This window comes from Alligator mississippiensis, chromosome 13, assembly GCF_030867095.1.
Source record: "Alligator mississippiensis isolate rAllMis1 chromosome 13, rAllMis1, whole genome shotgun sequence".
NCBI lineage: Eukaryota > Metazoa > Chordata > Crocodylia > Alligatoridae > Alligator > Alligator mississippiensis.
The window spans coordinates 46974270-46993542 of NC_081836.1; the positions used below are offsets into that span (position 1 = coordinate 46974270).

Consider the following 19273-nt stretch of genomic DNA (forward strand, 5'->3'; position numbering starts at 1 on the left):
TGTCTTCCAACTGTATCTTTATTTGTAATGCTACCCTGCTGGTAAAAGTAATTGCTGCTAAAGGTGCTGGCAGTCCTCTACAAATCTTGCACCTGTCATCCAAAGCAACCAAATAGAAGTTAACCCTGCAATTGTCTGAATCTTTTGCTTTTCCATGTGTTGTACATAAGTATTTCCATTCTGTACTTGAAGGTGGGTTAAATGTACTGTACAAGTTATATTTCATTTTAAGAACCAGAACAAGATTATTTTAGGTGTCTCTTTTTAACATTAACATCTTTGGTTCATCATTTGAAATGTTTTGAGTTGTATTGACCATGAATTTAGCCACTTAAGGCTAGATTCTATGACTCTTAAAATTCCAAAAAGTTGTCTTGCTTTCTTGACAGATTTTATTTAGAGCCATTCAGTTAGTTATTTTTTATATAGTAGAGTTCAGTAACATTGGGTATGTTGGTTTTTCTGTCATAATTTCAACTAAAGAAATGCTGTGGAGCTTCTTGAAAAAGTTGCCTTATAAACCAAGCTAATACCAGCTGCAGTCTTAAATGTATCTGTAACTCCTAATGACATATACATTTGCTTTTAATTTTCAGTGCCTGAAGACCTTTCAATAGAAGAGAGAGAAGAACTTCTAAACATTCGTCGCAGGAAAAAAGAACTAATTGATGATATTGAGGTAATTAATTTTTTGTCAAGTAAAGATGCCAAAGACTACTTTGGTACAGTCAAAGTTCTAGCTATATGTTACAGGGTACTACGTATAATTATAAATTATAAACTGTTGGTAAAAATTTCAAAAGTGACTTTGAACCTAAATCTTGCTATCAGTGGGACTTGTGTTTCTACATAGCTTTGTGCTTTTTGAAATGGTGCCTTTTAGCTGTATAATAAATTATATGTGTATCTCTACACGCTTCATTTGGATAGTTAATACTTCATATTCAGTAGAAGAGTGTGGAATGTAGTGAAAACAGAGAACCAAGAAAGGAATTTTCATATTGAAATTTATCTTGCTTTTGGTAGTGGCAAAGAGAATATGGCCACATCCAGACATGCATGGACTTTTATTTTCCTGTTGTCTCCAGGGAAGGCCTGTGTCATGTGTGCTTTGATGCGTGGCAAGTTACCTTGGGTAGGGTAGGGGAGACTGGGGCCAGCACTTGGCAGCCTTACCTGCCATCCTGGAGGCCTCTCAGGTCTGCAGCAGCAGTGATCCTGCCATGCAGAGCCTGGCCAACAGCGGAGTGTGGCTCTGGCTGGCTAGGCTCCAGCTTTGGATGGCACATGCTGCCTCCATGTGCACCACTCAGCTTTTTTCCCACAGGTTTTTTGGACTGCGGAGGTAAAAAAAACCTTCCTCACTGCTCCCTTGCAGCACGGGGAGCAGCAGAATATGCGGTATGTGGTGCCACAGACACTTCTGCAGTGCCACGTACTGCATGGCCACATTCATCTGCATGTGGCCAATGAAAGAATTTGACATTAGTGGCTGAGAGAGAGTCCTGAATCTTTAATTTTAAATTGTGATTCAGAACAGAGTCAGAATATAAATTATGAGGGCTCAGGGTTTAGATCAGGGGTGGGCAAAATATGGGCCGCGGGCCGGATGTGGCCCACGAGGCCATTCTATCCAGCCCGCGGGGTCCCTAAAAAAAATTGGAAAATTAATATTTCTCTGCCCTTGGTTCCTGTAAAAAATGACAGGAACTAAGGCCAGTGGGACCCAGGGGAAGCCTGGTGGGCTCCAACAACAGCGGGGCCCGCTACACCCTGCCCCTCAGATCGAAACCCCAGTGGGGTTTCTGGGTTGGGAGCACGTGGCTGCCCTGGCACGGGAAGCTCAGATAAGTGTTGGGGGGACGGACAGGGAAGGAGTGCAGGGAGGGGAAGCAGCCCCTCCCTGCCCACGCTGGGTGCCTCACGCTGCAGCTGCTCGCAGCCCGTGTGGAGCTGCCTGTGCCCACTCCGGACAGCGCCATGCAGGCTGTGAGCGCCTACAGCATGGGGCACCAGGTGTGGGGTGGGGGAGGGGCTGCTTCCTCCCCATGCTCAGCTTTTCCCTGGGCTCCTTCCCTGTGTGGCAAAAAGTGGCCCCTCACCCGCCCCATGGCCAGCTCCCCACACTGCAGCCACCTGCAGCTTGCATGAAGCTGCCTGTGCCAGCTCCGGACAGCCCCGCACAGGCTGCGAGCGCCTGCAATGCAGGGCGCCGGCCATGGAGCAGGCGAGGGGCCGCTTTTTCCCATGTTCAGCACCAGCTTCTTCCCTGCTGGCGAGCAGGGGGTCGGGACTGTTTGCTGCCTCCTGCCTGTACCGCAGAGCTGGGGGGCACTGGGTGTGAGTGGGTGGGGAGCCAGCAGGAGCACAGGGGCCTGCACTGGTGTCCCGGGGCCAGTGCCGGTGGGGCCCAGAACAGGGTGGCAGGAGTGCAGGGTCCCAGCTGGCAGGGGCTCTGTGGAGCCGGGCCCGCTCCCCCTCCCTGCTGGTGCAGCCCAGCCCAGCTTTACAGACCTCTGACAGCCTGCACCCCACTTTGGGCCCCACCGGTGCTGGCCCTGAGACATTGGTCCCAAGACATTGGGACGTTGGTCCCAAAATGGTGACCAGGGGGCGGGGTGCCTGTCAAGGGGTGAGGTACCTGTCAAGGGGTGAGGCTACCCATGCGGCCCTCAACAGCCTGCCAAAACTGGGGAAGCAGCCCTCTGCTCAAAATAATTGCCTGCCCCTGGTTTAGATCCATTATCTGACAAGGGTATACCTTGAGAGGAAACATACAAGAATCATAAGCAGTGAAGTAATGCTGGAACTTGAAACCAGATACCAAAAACAGACCACAACTGGTATTGCTTCCTCTGTGGATGGCACAAAAAAACCCACACCACTATTTATTGCAGAAGTGCTTGCTACCATCCTGAATTACAATAACTCTTTGCCAGGACTGGTAACAAAAGGAAAGACTAGAGACCATGTCTAGGCAAGCATGGTTTCCTCAGCTCAACTTCTTTCCTTCCTCTCCCTGCTTATATATTGCAGCACTGGTTGCAGACTGTATCTGAGGTTATCTTGTTTACTGCTAGCAGCATTCTGTGCAAGTGTGAAGCTCAATGTGAACTAACTGCTAAAGTATTTGCCTGTCATCTCAGGTGCTTTGCAATCTGTGCTAGACTTGTTCTGCCATGGCTATGCTACCAGCAGTAACCAAGGTAGCTGAGAACAACTTATATTTGCTCATGCAAGCTGCAGTGTAGATGTACTTGACAGGATGCTTCAAGTACTTAATAACCTAAGTAGGATTCCTTTCTTTCCACTGTGAAGTTTTCATACTAGAGGGGTCCGCTGTTGCTAGTATTAAGACTAGATTTTAGAAAACATTGTTGCCAGGTCTTCTGATTCATAAAATTATGAAAACGTCACTGAATGCATTAATTTTGTCTGTGCTAGAGTTGCTTTAAAAAAAATTAATTAATGTTGGTTGATCTTTTTTCCTTCCTTCTTTCGGCAGAGGTTAAAATTTGAAATAGCAGAGGTTATGACAGAAATTAATAACTTGACAAGTGTGGAAGAAAGGTGAGTAATTTTGACACGTCAATTTAGAAATCTGATTCTGGCATAGGTATTCTAGGGAGAACAAATAAAAGATGGTTTGGTTATATTTAACAGCTGAAAACTCCATAAATTTGGCTCAGTGTTGAAAAGTCTGTAGTATCAATTCAGAGGTCACTCAGTCTCTCCCTTGCACTTGCAGAGGGATGAACCTTGTGATGGAAAAAGTCTGTTACATCATTAATAATATGATCCTATTAAGCCTAAGTGCTGGAGCCCATATACAGGCCAGTCTGGCATGGGCACCACATTCAGTACATGCCCAGACCAGCTCCACACGCTGTGTGCTGTGCATATCCCAGACCAACCCTATATGTTGTATGCAGCATGCAACTCACACTGGCCTCATGTGACACATATAGTGTGTGTCCCAGATTGGTGTGGCCTCTGGATATGGCATGTCTCTGAAACTGGCCCCCATGCTGTGTACAGCATGTACCAGACTGACTTTATGTGCCACATGCAGCATGTGGGACTAGGGCTGGTGCATGCTGCGTGCCACATACAGGGTCAGTCTGATACTCATAGGCATGGACTGGATAATAGGGCTGCACAGCTGTATCTTTGATATCCCTATATTAAGCTGTTAAAACTTTAAATAATTTAATAACATAATATAGGATGTTTATTATAACTTTTTCAAATAAAATGCCTTTGTTTTGGGATTTTATTTTTTGACCAGAGAAAATTTAAATGTGAAAAATAAATTTACAGATATAAATTTAAAAAATGAAGTTTACAGTGATTGCATTATTAACAGCATCTGGTAATTGCTTTTTTATTCCTTCAAAACAAATAGCAAAACTACCCAGAGAAATAAGCAAATAGCAATGGGAAGGAAGAAATTCAATATGGACCCGAAGAAGGTAGAACATTTTGTATTTGTTACAATTTAAGTTATTCTTAATGGTTATATTTTTTGTAAATGTATTCCAGTTGTTGGTGATAAAGTTACATTTAGTTGTGCATCTGAAAGTTCTCCTAAATTAATCAGGCACCATATTCATTTTGAAGAATTATGAAGCATAGTTAGGTCCCAAATATACTTGTCCATCTTTACAACGAGCAGAAAAGAATGATTTAGTCATTTGTCAACTAGGTATAGTGCTCCACTTAAGTAAATGTTTTATGTTTTCTAATTGGAAGTAAATATGGTAATACGGTAAGAGATCAGTCAAAATACTAACTACTAACTGCAAGCATTCCTTAAAGAGACCTGATTATACCTGATGTAGAGGTTTTATATTTATATACTAAACTGCAAAAAAGTTTGTACTCTTTTTCCCCCCCAAATGATTTCAAATCTTATGTTTTTAGTTTATGCTTACAAGTAACTGTTCATACAAACTATTGTATTTGTATATACACGTGCTGTTTGCACATAAATGTATATACATAACCACATATATACATAAATGTTCTTAGTTATTTCTACATATAGATAGCACCTGTACAAGTAAATTCAGGTTGAAATGTGAACACTTTAAAAATAATTTTTAGCTTACTGTTTCAAGAAATGTATGTTGAAAATGTAGGTTTTAGAGAAACATTGTGGTTTCTTTGCACCAACGTCCATGTCTTCCTTAATCAGTTATTTTTTTCCATAGTAATTCGCTGACCTGCTAAATCTCTTCCAGACTTCTTTTCTGATATATTGAAAGAAACCATTGTTTTAATGTCTGGCTGTTTGGTCTTCATATTCTCTTTTTTTCCTTCCTAATATTTGTCTTTTTCATCTTTCTTGCTGTTGTGCCTACTGCTTTTTCTTGCCTTTAATAAAATTGAATTATGACTTTGAGGAGGTTATTTATTTATTACATCACTTCTTTTATTTTTTCCAAAGCTTCCCTACTAAGGTTTATTTTTTCTCTGTTTGTTTCTGGTAAATTTCCTTTGCAACTGTGTTGAATGCAGTTACATTTTGATGGTTGTTACTTAAGGTCCCCTCTGCTTGTGAAGGTAAAGATGCGATGAGATCTAATGCATGATCCACACATTTGTACATACATGGCAGGAGGTGCACATTAGATCCCATTCTGCCTTATGGTACAGGGGGAGCCCAATCCCAGCCTCTCCCTGCACTGGTAAGAAGCAAGCACCTGTGGCTGGGAGCCCCTCTCACTTGAGAGGCTCCCAGTCGTGGGGGTTGCCCCATGTACCCCCAGGGCTAGAGGATCATGGTGGCTGCTATCTCCCAGGTGTGGGGAAGCGTGAAACCCCTGGGCCTGGGGGACTGCGACTTCTACAATCTCTTAGGTTCGGGGGTGCGTGAAACCCCTGGGCCTGGGGGATTGCAACTACTGGCTCCTTGGGTGCTTCTGGGATCTTGAGTCAACAGCTACTGGGGCTGAGAGTCCCTGCAGCTGTGGGACTCCCAGCCCTCCCAGCCCCGGCTGGTGCACCACTGTGTCTCGGAGCCCCATCAGTCGACAGGGCTCCCAGCTGCAGGGGAGACCCTGTTGCATGTGCAAATTAAATCTGTACAGCAAATAGCTATAATATTATTACATATTTTTGAGGTCTAACTTGAGAGCTGGTTGGAGCTTTTTATGGCATGATAGTTACTTTGCACACGTAGCTACTTTTAAGGTAATTGTGCAATTAACCAGTTAATTGCATGGTGCCTGTAACATGTAGAGGGGGCCTTAATGTTCAACTGAAGTATTATCTTGAATAACATTTTAATGTATTACTTAGGGTAGTCTCAAGCTGTCATGCTTGTGTGTATGTGTGTGTGCATATGCTACAGCTCTTTATTTAAATTGATTCACCACCATTCTCATTTTCTGAATGTTGTGGGAAGGATTTCTTTTTCTTGGGGTAGCTTATCTTCTTCAGGTGTCCTCTTAGTTGTTTTTCTTACTTCCTAGATTTCTGATTAAATCACAAAATGACTTCAGGTTGCCTTATTACAGTGTTAATTATATTTCATTAGTAGGTGAAATTATTCCTGTATCTAGAAGTCCTGGCTGGGTACCACATTAACATGGCTTGCATGTAAGAAATGGTTTTACACATTGTTCCCAAACCATGATATGTAGAACAGTGGTGATCTGCAGGAGCTGCTGGTCCCTTGGAGCTGGCTCATCCTTTCAACTGCTATGTTGAATTAAAATTAGCAAAAAAATACACTGAATATCTTTCTAATATAGGTGTTTTGCTCTTCTTGTTGTTGCAATAAGGATGTTTTTACTAATAAGCGGGAGAAAGGTGCCTGCATGAGTGGGAATGTGGAAAGCAGGATAGTTGTGTGAGTAGCAAGGCCACCCAGTGATCTGTTGAATGTGATTCCTGCTAATCAAAATTTAAAAAAATTGAGAGCTGCAGTTAGGATTGGTACTGTGCAGCTAAAAAGTAGTCTACTGGTGTTACTAATAATACTGGACACATCTATGGATCTGTTTACAGCCTTTATCTCTGTTTGTAGAGTGGTTGCATGGAAGCACTTGGGTTTTGATATTGTTTCATGTACTCCAGTTACAGTTGCTATGTATAATAGCTTTCAAACCAGTTTAGCTTTAAAATAGTGTATACAGTGCTACATATGTAAAGTTTGTAAAATGCTTTGGGATCTTTACGTATGGAAGGCACAATGGAACATAAAGTCATACTTGAAATTCATGGCATGGGGGCTTGAGACATTTCCTGTTGTACTTGAAAAGATCATTTTTCTTGGAAGGGACAAAAGTTTAACTATAAAACTTAAAACTGAAATGCAAAACTGGTTTCAATAGAGAACACAGAAAATAGAAATAGCTGCCATAGAACGATCAAAATAGCTCTTTGTAGTAAATATAAAATGTCCCTGTAACAATGTGTTTTATATGGAGAAAGCAGTCAAGTACTGTTGTCTCCCGTTTTAAACTGGTCAGCAGAAGAAATGTAAAGAGATAAAGCCAAGACTGAGAATCATAAGTAGGTTCCAGCCAGGCCATTTGGTTCACTTTTTCCAGAGACTGCTACTTCCCAGACAGATCTTCTATTCCTGTCTCTCTGCCTATTCTTCATCATTTCTTTTTCTGCTATAAAGGAAAATGGAAATTGTGTCTGTTTTGTAGTACATTAAGATATCTCTGTTTCCATGGAGAGTAATTAATTTTTGATGGCTAATTTGGCTTTCCAGAAATGGGATATTATTAGCTCTAAGAAACTTTCCTAAGCATAAAGAAAAAAAGTAGGGTAAATGGGATAGCTTTTTACTATATCAGTTTAATTGTGTACGTTTAAAAATCCATGTTGGAGATAGCACAAGTAGGCTGGAATTAGCTCAGTCATTGCAACTATGTATTCATAATTGTCTGATCCTACTGTACTTGTTTTGTTTAGAATGAAAACAAGAAAGCACAAATTCCTTCAATCTTGTGAAAGGTATTGTTCACAGCTATAAATAATGATAAGAAAGAAAAAAATTAAAATATAGCAATTCCTTCTTAAATTTGCTAAGCCGTGTGTCCTCAGTTGTGCCTCATAGCAATGAGTCCAACAGACTAGCTGTATAGTGCATCTGGTTTAAATTTGCATCTTTTTAGTTTCATTAAATTTCCTGATCCTTCTCTATACCGTTATTTTATACCTATAAAGTTTTCAACTTCTTCTTACACGAAAGCGTTTCCAAGCCTCTATAATCATTTGCATCACATTTCTTGGAATCATCTCTCTTATTGTTATACTGTGTTTTTTAGATAGGTTGACCAGGACTGAACACAGTCATAGATGCATTAAAAGAAGAAAATGCTAAGAATGCTTAAGAAAGGGAATCTGAGGCTCTGCAGCTGACATAGTTACTGTCGTAGATGCTTTCCTGAATGGAAGCCCTGTGGTTTCAGGTCTCAGGAAGCTTCTTGGATTGGGATGAGCATTGTTGGTTTAATTATTCAGAGCATGAAGCATGGGAAAGGAAAGGGAGCCAGAGGAATGGAAGGTAAGGTATGTGAGGGAGGGCAGAATACAGGGCAAAACAGTGTTTGAAAACACAGTAGTTTGAGAATCCAATTAGTTTTATTCGTGTCTCTTGTGGAGCTAAATTGGATTGACAAGTTAGAGGGAATCAATCACACTTTCTTTTTTCTGTATTTTCAGGTTTCGGTTTGAAAACTCTTATTTCTGAGACAGTGGTATGGGCTTAGTATGTATATATGTAAAATATGTGAAGTTAGTAAATCTTGACCTAAAAATTGTAAAAAAAATACAGTTATCCTGCAAAGAACTGTTAAGTTTGGTAATTTAATAATTTTGAGTTTTAGGGACTTTAATACTGCTTTGAGTGGAAAAAACCTCAAGGATTTTAATGATAGAGCTGGTACGACGCCTCTATAATTCATATTTTATAAATCTATCTGATTTTGTATGATTGACAGATTCATGTCTTCTAATGGTCATTATTTTAAAGCTGAAAATACATCCATCATAATGAATCTTTATTTTTTTCTTGATTTAGAATAATCAAGAGAGTACATGGCACCCTTATTAAACATGCACCTCTCTTAATGCTGGAAGTACAATGCTCATTTTGTCTGCCTGCCTAGGAGCATTTTTAGTTCAGTTTATATAGTAGCCATAAGATTGCACTGTCATAAGTCCGTCAGATCCATTTTCAGAGTGGTCATTGTTTCAGAGTGAAGCACAGCTATTACTACAACAGGATAAATTTGTATTTTTCTTTGCAGTGAGATCTATTTCTTTCACTGATATTTATAGAGAGACATTGCTTGTCAGCAGCAATCCTGGCTGACTCTGGAAGTTTTTCAGATGGTGAAACTATTTTGAGAGTTGTCAGCCAGGCTAAAAAAAACCTTTGGGACTGATACCATGACAATAGGTTTACTCTATTAAAGCCTACAATACACAAGATTGAAGGAATTTGTGCTTTCTTGTTTGCATTCTAAACAAACAGTCAGCAAGCTCAACTTCCTTGCAAGGCAGGTAATTCATTCATTGTAAAAACAAACAGAAGTCAATCAATCTTATGAATATTTTAATATTTTGTTTAATGGCTTAGAGACTGGAAGCCCAGATTAGAAGTAGGGTTGCCCTGTTTCTCCGTGAGTGATCTTACTGGTCCAAGAAAACCCACTGAAATAAGGCTAAATGCAGACATTTGCTGGAGTTAGAGGGAGGTTAATTTGCATTAAAAATGGCCACCTGATCTTGGTTGGCCCCCAATGCAGACATTTAAACCCAGTCTCAGTGATCAAAAATCTATCTAAACCTGTGATGCTACAAAATTTCCATGTACATAGACCACTCTAAAAACGGCAGAACCCAGTCTAAGATAGTCTTAGATCGGTGTACACTAAATGGATCTAGGATTAAGGATTGTGGACTAAATGGATCTAGAATTAAGAACTGTGCCTGCTTCCTGCCCTCCCCCGCAGTCACTGTCTGCCTCCCCATCCCCCTGATCACTCCCACAGATCTCACCTACCCTCCCCCACCATCCCTCTGCAGATCCCACTTGCCCCCCAATCCCCACATGGACCCTGATTTTCCTCCCCACCCCAGTCTGCTTGTCCACCCTATCGCTGCTCTGCTAGTTCCCCTATCCTGACTTTCCTTAGATCGGGTGGCCATTTTTAATGTGATTTAACCTCTCCATAACTCCCCTGAATGTCTGCACTTAGCCACAGTATCTTCTTCTCTCTTCTTCCCATTTCCCACAAGAATGATGGAAGTTTCATAGATTTCATAGACATTAGGGCTGGAAGGGACCTCGGAAGATCATTGAGTCCAGCCCCCTGCCCAAAGGGCAGGAAGTCAGCTGGGGTCATAGGATCCCAGCAAGATAAGCATCCAGTTTGCTCTTGAAGGTGTTCATTGTAGGCGCTTGAACCACCTCTGGTGGCAGGCTGTTCCAGACCTTGGGGGCTCGGACAGTAAAGAAATTCTTCCTTATGTCCAGCCTGAAACGGTCTTGCAGTAGTTTATGACCATTTGACCTAGTCGTCATCCCTTGGGGCGCTCTGGTGAACAAACGTTCCCCCAGATACTGGTGGTCACCCCTGATAAACTTGTAGGTGGCCATCAGATCACCCCTGAGCCTGTGCTTTTCCAGGCTAAAGAGCCCCAGGGCTCTCAGCCTGTCGTCGTAGGGTCTGCTTCCCTGACCTCTGATCATGCGCGTGGCTCTTCTCTGGACTCTCTCAAGCTTCTCCACATCCTTTTTGAATTGTGGAGCCCAAAACTGGACGCAGTACTCCAGCTGCGGCCTCACTAAGGCCGAGTACAAGGGGAGAATGACGTCCCGGGATTTGCTTGAGAAGCATCTATGGATGCAAACCAGCGTTTTGGTCGCTTTACTAGCCGCAGCATCGCACTGCAGGCTCATGTTTATCTTGTGGTCAATGATGACCCCCAAGTCTCTTTCTTCTGTAGTGCTAGCCAACATAGCACTGCCGAGCCTATAAGGATGCTGCGGGTTCTTCTTCCCAAGGTGAAGAACCTTGCCAGTCAACTTCTGACTCCAGTGTCCACATCATTAATGAAGATGTTGAACAGTATGGTCCAAGGACAGAGCCTTGGGGGACCCCACTGGTCACAGGACACCATGATGAGTGACTTCCATCAATTACTACCCTCTGGGTCCGACCACGGAGCCAGTTTTCCAGCCAGTGGATCGTGGAGGACCCAAGGCGACAATTGGCCAGTTTCTCCAAGAGGTGATCATGGGAAACCAGATCGAAGGCTTTTTTGAAGTCAAGATATATGACATCAATCTCTTCTCCCTTGTCCAGGTGATAGGTCACCTGGTCGTAGAAGGAAATGAGATTGGTCAAGCAAGACCTACCCGCAACAAACCCATGCTGGCTATCCCTTAAGATGTTGACATCGGCCAGTCCATTAAGGATGGCCTCTTTAATAAACTTTTCTAAGATCTTCCCCGGGATAGAAGTCAGGCTGATGGGCCTATAGTTAGCCGGATCCACTTTCCTCCCTTTCTTGAAGATAGGCACCACATTGGCCTTCTTCCAGTCTTCGGGCACTACACCAGAGCGCCAAGAGTTTTCAAAGATCCATGGTAGAGGCTGGGCTATGATGCTTGCCAGCTCCTTGAGTACCCTGGGGTGAAGATTGTCAGGGCTGGCTGACTTGAAGGTATCCAGCTTCTCAAGACGTTCCTTCACAAAGTCAGCATTAATGGGGGGCAGGGGATCACCCTCACCCGGACTTCCCTGTCCTGTAGCGGGCATGGGCGACCCATGGGACTGATGAAAGACCGACACAAAGTACCCATTTAATAGGTTGGCTTTTTCCTGGGTGTCAGTTGTCAGTTGCCCCATCTGGTTCAGCAGGGGTCCAATGTTGCCCCTGCTTTTCCTCCGGCTCCCCACATATCTGAAAAAGGACTTTTTATTGTCCTTGATACTCAAAGCTAGCTGGAGTTCAGTTGCAGCCTTGGCTTTCCTGGTCTGCTCCCTACAGGACCGGACCAGTGCAGAATAATCCTCCTTGGAGGTGACTCCCATCCTCCATCCTTTGTAGGCTTTTCTTTTTAGCCTCAGGAGGTATGCTAGGTCCCTGGAGAGCCAGGGGGGCTGCTGTGCCCTCTTGCTGCCTTTCCTCCGAGATGGAATAGACTTAGTTTGTGCATTGAGGATCGCTCCCTTGAGGAGCAACCACTCTTCTTGAACTCCCCTCTCCCCGTGGTCACGGTCCCTTAGGGCCTCACTGACAAGCCTTCTGAGTTTGTCAAAGTCGGCTTTCCTGAAGTCAAGGACTTCCGTGTTGCTGACTGACTTGCCAACTTTTCGGTGGATGGTGAAGGTGATCAGCTCGTGGTTGTTGTCACCCAGCTTCCCATCGATCACTAGGTCACCAACTAGGTCATCCCCAGTAGCCAGTACCAGGTCGAGCACCACTTTGCTTCTCGTTGGCCCACAGACTTCTTGAGTCAGGTAGAGGTCATCCACGTACGAGAGGAAGCTTTGCGACCGCTCAGATTTTGCTGAGCGATCCTCCCACGAGATGTCCAGGTAATTGAAGTCACCCATGACAACCATGGTCCTGGAGCATGCGGCCTCAGCCAGTTCCCGGGCAAACTCCTGGTCAAGCTCAGGACTTTGGGTGGGAGGTCTGTAGTAGACTCCCACCATTGTGTCCCCTGTGCCGTGTTCCCCACGGATTTTAACCCAGAGGGTCTCCAGTCGTCCACCCTGGTCACCAATATCGGCTTGCAGGGACGTGTAGCTTTCCTTAACATAGAAAGCTACACCTCCGCCCCTTTTATCTACACTATCCCTCCTGTACAGGGTATAGCCATCTATACCCATGGTCCAGTCATGGGTGGAATCCCACCAGGTCTCCGTTATCCCTATGACATCATAATTATTTGCATGGAGCAGGAGGATGAGCTCCTTCTGCTTATTCCCCAAGCTCCTGGCATTTGTGTACAGGCAGGCAAGTGTCCCCTGGGGGGCTCCTTCCTTGCCCACAGATTTTACCAGGGCTGGGGCAGGGGTGGGCTCCCTTAAGTGCCTTGACCCGCTGGCTTTGCAAGGATTGCTCAGCGGGCCAGCAGTGGCGGTAGTCCCCCCGTCCCCCAGCGGGCTTAGTTTAAAGCCCGGTGGAGCAGGTCAGCCAGTCTGGCTGAGAAGAGCCTCCTCCCTAGGGGAGAGAGGTGGAGGCCATCTCTTCCCAGCAGCTCGCTGCCTCTCTCGCCAAAGAGCGGGCTGTGGTCATGAAAGCCAAAGCCTTCCCGACGACACCAGCGCTGCAGTCTTTGGTTGACCACATAGATCCTCCTCTCCCTCCTCAGCCCATAGCCTGAGACTGGGAGGATCGACGAGAACAGCACCTGTGCCCCCAGACCCTTTAGCCTCGCTCCCAAATCCCTGTAGCGCCTCATGACCTGGCTGGGAGTGCTCCGAGCCGTGTCATTGGTGCCCACATGAATAAGGAGCATGGGATAGTGGTCTGTGGGTTTGAGGAGCTTTGGGATCCTCTCCACAATGTCCCGAATGCGGGCCCCCGGGAAGCAGTAGACTTCCCGGGCTAAGGGGTTGGGGTGGCAGATTGCCCCCTCAGTCCACCTCAGGAGGGCGTCTCCCACAACAAACACCTTACGTTTTGTCTTGGGGAGAGCAGTTTTCAGAGTCTGAATGAAATAATAAATAATTTTTGTTTATGGAAGTGGGGGGTGTGGTTCTTTTAGTTCTAAAAATATTGACTGTAACCCAGGGACCTGCTTTTAATAGCAAAGACTTCAGAGTAATTTAGTGAACTTTTCTGCATATGGGTAATCCAGGACATTAAGGTTGTATGTAATTTATTTTTTAATTTCTCCCCAAATACTTTTACAGAATTGCTAGCAGTAACTGGAAATTAATAACTTTTAGAAAAAACTGACCTGTGTTTGGGAACTGATGACATCAAAAATAGCATTTATCCTACACTTTGACTTCTGCCATCCTAAAACATTTCTTGAAAGGTTCTTTCCTCATTTCCTTGCAAAAAACTTTTTTGCTTTCCTAGAGTTTGCATTTATGGGGTTAATTAATTCATGACAGGACATAGCTCTGATCAGAAGCCCATTGAGTTAAATGAAAAGACTCCCTTTGCTTTCACTGAGCTTTGGATCAGGCTCTGTAACAGAACCTATTTGACAAGTTTTGTATAACCAGGGGTGTCAAACTCAGCAACACTGCAGGCTGAGTGAGTGGCACAGGGTCAGTCCACAGGCTGGATTGGGCCCATGGACTCGCTCTTCCCCCCCTCATCCCCTGCATAATAGATTCAGTGCATGTGGCACCCACTCTGGGACCTGCACAGCATACGGTGCCTGGTACAGCATCTGCACTACACATGACATTTGTCTTGGCTAGACTGGGACGGCACCTCTGTCTTTCCCCCCCCCTGCAACTGGAGCAGTCTGTATGTGTGCTGTGTGTCTTGGGGTAGGTGCTGTGTGTGATGCGGGTCCTAGAGTAGGCACTGCATGTAGTCCAAACCAGACAGGGCAGGTGCCATGTGTAGTGCAGCTTCTAGACCTCCAGGAGTGGGCACCATGTGTGGCACACATTCTGAGGCCCTGCACTCAGACCCAGGGGCAGTGTTTTGAGGGTAGGGGAGTGCTGCAGGTGTTGGGGTTCACAGGGCAAATCTGGCCTGCGGTCTATGTCTTTGACACCCCTGGTATAAGCAATGACAAACTATGAAGCCAAAGCCATCATCTCCCATAACAAGTTTCAGTACATTTTAAACATAATTTGTACTGTGAGTAATGACTGTGTATTTGGGCATGGTATTGCATTTATCTTGCATTATTATATACCATGGTGGTAATTACGTTATCCTTGCATGCCAGTCTTTATTATGTGATTTCACAGATTATGACCTCTTCTAGACATTGATGAAGTAATATGAACAAATTCACTTAGCTTCTTTTACACACTAACTCTCTCCGAGAGACTAATACAGAATCAAGACTAAAACAGAATAGTTATTTATTAAACAACTTTCTGCATTTGAGGAACTTCAGTTGCCACCAGCTATTTCCACCTTAAAGAGTTAATTTCCAGATAAAAATAAAAATGAATACTAAAAATTGCTTTCCTTGCTGATAAAATTGTTCTTAGTTTCATTACCTAATGAAACTATTAATGATTTTTCCTTCTACAGACTAAATTAACGTAGAATTATATACTATGTATATCTCTATGAATTTCCAAATGTCCCAAAAATATTTAGATAAATGCTTGTGAAAGGAAACTTACAGTATTTTCCTCTTAAATGTCTTTCTCTAGGGAATCCAGTTCCTGATAGAAAATGACCTTCTGCAGAACACTCCAGAGGACATTGCACAGTTCCTTTATAAAGGGGAAGGACTAAATAAAACTGTAATTGGAGATTACCTTGGTGAAAGGTAAACTGAGACAAATGCAACTTTTTCTTTTTCTTTTTCTTATTCTAAGGTAGTATGCTTGTGTGTAGAGTTATACTTTATATCAGTATCACTTTCTTGTTCACTGGCTTTGTGAGCTGCATTCTATGCTGAGGAATATACATTTCATGTTCATCTGTGAAGAGATGTCTCATCTGAGGCTGTCTTAATTGATCCCAGTCAAAACCCAGGACAAAACGAGCAGCGCAGACCATTACACATGTAGCCTTTCCAAGCTACATTGCTGTTTAGTGGTCAGGGGGCGAAAACATGGTGGGTTTAACCCCGGTTGGATTGTCCAAAACTAAGACTTACATAAAAACAGACAGGAGACAATCATCCTCACACCCCCCCCCCCCCCCCAGGTAAAGTGGGATGTGGGCTTTTATGTCTGTAGAGTCCTCTTGGCTCTGGATTTAGGGTCCAGATATCTTGTTCAGGGCAGGGGGACCCACCCTCAGACTGACCATGATAATAGGCAAATTTATTGATACACAGTGATAACAGAAAAAAGCAATACAAATAATCAAGCAATTCTGTATAGCTACCAAATCCTAGGGCTGTCATCAGTGTCAAAGTACATCTGATTAGGATGCAGTCTTCACTCTGAGGCTCATTCTCTTAGGTGTCAGATGTCAGTAGTCTGAAGGTGGGATGCCAAGGCCCCCCCCCCCCCCCCCCCCCCCCCCCCCCCCGGGTGCATGAGATGGGCTGATTGCATGCCTTTGGTCCACGGTGGCCTTGGGGACCCTTCCCGGGGAATGGGGATGGGGGGACCCCTCTTAGGGAGAAGGAGGAGGAGGGACCCGGGTAGAATGAGACAAAGGGAGGGACCAAAAGGAAGAGAAGGAGGGACGCTTTGTTACTCTCAAGTCTCTGCTTTTGTATTTTCCTTCCCCCTTGATGACTCCTGATGATTCTTCATCTGTGGCTATATCTGGTTAGTTGTTTCTTTGTGGTCATATGTCCATGTAGCCTTCTGGGCCTTCTCTTAATTTGGTCTGTTCCCCCAGAACCAAGACTCAGCCCCCCCTCTGCTCTGGGGCCTTGTAGTTGGTGTCACTTATCTCATGTTATGGGTAGTATGGTTCGTACTTCCTTGGTTCCCAGGCTTTGTATCCGTGTTGTGTTAGACAACCTGTCTGCCTTGAAGGCTGTGATCTCGTGTCATGGGATGCTCCCTCAGTTCTCAGGCTGTCTCTATCTGTTGGCCTTGTCCTACTAGACAACCTGTCTGCTTCCAGGGCTGTGATACAGTTTCAGTGTGAGACCCAAGCTCTAGAAATCAGTTAACCCCTGCTGACCATCTTGAACCCTTATAATGCATATAGCTATACATATAAGCCAGTTCCCAAAGAACAGACCTTTAAATGCCATTTCCAAGCCAACAATCCCAGAATAAAAGGCTTTGTCCCAGGACATATTGACATCTGTTTTTAAATCAGGGAGAGCTCACAGCCTGGTGGGCTTTTCCCTGGAATGGCTGGCAATTAACTTAAATGAACCTCTTCTAACTTGCAGGTTTACACAGTAGTGTCCTGGGAAAAAAGTGCTAGCATACTTCACAGGTACTTGAAGAGGGATAATGGACTGGTAGGATACTGGAACAAAAAGTTTCCTTCTGGGAGAAATATAATGTCTGCTTACACCTGAAAGTTATGCCCTAATAAATGAGAGACCTTGAAAAATATGGATGCCTTTTGACAGTATAATTCATTGCCTACCTTATCATAGTTCATGACTTTGAAAAATATCAGTTAGTCTTTACTTGGTTCTAGTGCAAGATATAGTACCACACAGTTTTTGAAGGTTTCGGAATCATATTTGAACAGTCTTCTGATGTGATGCCCTTCCCAGACAATAAATGATTCATGGGGTTAATAACCAGATAATGAAAAAATTGCTTATCATTAAAAAGGATAGTGCCTAGCCTAATGGTAGTGAGCTGTTTTTATTTAGCATTATCATCTTCCTTGCACACAGACATCCCATTAACATTAATGGATGTTAAGTAGGTATCTCAAGTGGAGAATGCACCTTAGCTTCTATTACAGACAGCACAATAAATATGTAGGTTTATTATAGTAATGCACTCCAGAAATTGTTTTTTAAAATAATACATCACAACAAAATGGAATCACTGTTAAAAATTGTAAACTAAGTTTTGGTTCTGTTTTCCCTTTTTATTGAAAAAGCTACACTCATGGGCTAGAGATAGCAGTTACTCATAAATCAGTTTAAGTGAGCAGAAACTAGTTAAACCTGTAACAGAACAGAAGTTCAGTGCACATAAACCAGTTTCAAAATGGCCAAAATCAGTTTGAGATAAATCTGGTTGAATGAGGTCAAACCAGTTTTTGGAACTTCTGTCCCAGACCTGTTCCTGGTTTAAGTTAAACCGGACAGCATTCTGACATGCTCTGCAGCCCTGGGCTGGTCTGTGCTCTCTGCTCCAGCAGAGCAGAGCTGGCCCTGCCCCTCTGCTCCCCAGCCAGGGCAGCGGAGGGGACATGGCCAGATGCTGGCCCCCCTGAGGCAAAGGGAGCAGGGAAGAGGTTTATTCTCCTCTCCCTGCCCTGTCCCACCAGCATGGACCCAGCCAGGGTCTGCCAGGTAGGTGTGCTGCAGAACCCTCCCTGCCAGGCATTTTGCCCCTTTCGCTGCTCTAGCGGCAGGGGGCATGGCCAGCCCCGGTAGAAGTGAAGTTAGCAGAGACTGGGGGTTTAATTTCCCCCTCTGCCCCCTGTCCTAGTGTCCAGCTGGGTCTGCCTGGCTGGGGTGGAGCAACCCGTGTTAGGGTTCCTTGCCTCTTGCTGTTGCAGGGCAGGGGCGGGGATATGGCCCCCTGAGACAAAGGGGGCAGGGAGGTGATTTATTCCCCGACACACACCTCTCCACCCAGCTCTGCCTGGCTGGGGCAGAGCAGCCCCTGTCAGGCATTTTCCCACCCCGTCATTGCTGCTGGAGCAGCAGCCAGCCTTGGCAGTAGCTTAAAGCGGTTTGGCCAGGGAGAGGGTTTAATTACCTGGCTGTGTCCCACCGGCATGGACCTGAGCTGGGGTCTGTCTAGCTGGGGTACAGCAGCACATATTGAAGTTGCTCCCCCATTGCTGCTGCAGCAGCAGGGGTAGAGGCATGGCCAGAGACTGGCCAGCATGGTTGTCTGAGGCAAAGGGGGCTGGGAGGGGATTTATTTCCTTGTCTGTCCTCTCTTCCCCAGGGGGAATGGAGCCGGGGCCTGCCAGCTCCAACCAGCACCTCTGCTGCTCGCTCCCTGCATGGGGCAAGCAGAGGAATAAGCCCCCTTCGTGCCTCCTTTGCCAGATGGTGGAAGGAGTGGGGAACAAACCTCCTGCTCCTGCCACTGGAGCGGCGAGGGACCCTGATGGGGCCGCAGCCCCTGTGATGGTGTCTTGGGGAGCACAAGCCTCTAACTGGTGGGGGGGGCTGCACTGCCACAGACTGTGCAGGGCAAGCGGCAGTGGTGCTGCTAGTGAGTCTTGGGGGGGCTGTGGCCACCCAAAAATTTGGCTTAGCCCATGTAGCCACCCCTTCAAGCCTCACCGCCACTTGCCCTGCTCAGGCTGTGGCTGCTCTGCCTGCTCCGCTCCAGCGCATAGCACAGCCCCCCTCCGCTGGGAAGAGACTTTTGCTTCCAGGACACCTCCACCCCATTGTCAGTCCAGCAGCAGGGGTGGGGGACATGGCCAGACACCGGCCAGCATGGACCCCTGAGGGGAAGGGGGCAGGGAGGGGTTTATTCTGTCTTCTGCCCCTCTCCCCATGGGGGAT

At 45.1% G+C, this 19273-nt stretch overlaps 1 protein-coding gene across 2 annotated transcripts in view; it reads left to right on the forward strand.

The window, feature by feature from the left end:
- Positions 1-19273, forward strand: part of CYTH3 (cytohesin 3) — a 105695-nt gene that overhangs the window by 44354 nt on the left and 42068 nt on the right. For both annotated transcript variants that reach the window (XM_059716712.1, XM_059716713.1), the window contains exons 2-5: positions 597-679; positions 3506-3570; positions 4406-4472; positions 15345-15463. In XM_059716712.1, coding sequence (XP_059572695.1) covers positions 597-679; positions 3506-3570; positions 4406-4472; positions 15345-15463 — 334 coding nt within the window. The remainder of the gene's footprint in view (positions 1-596; positions 680-3505; positions 3571-4405; positions 4473-15344; positions 15464-19273) is intronic.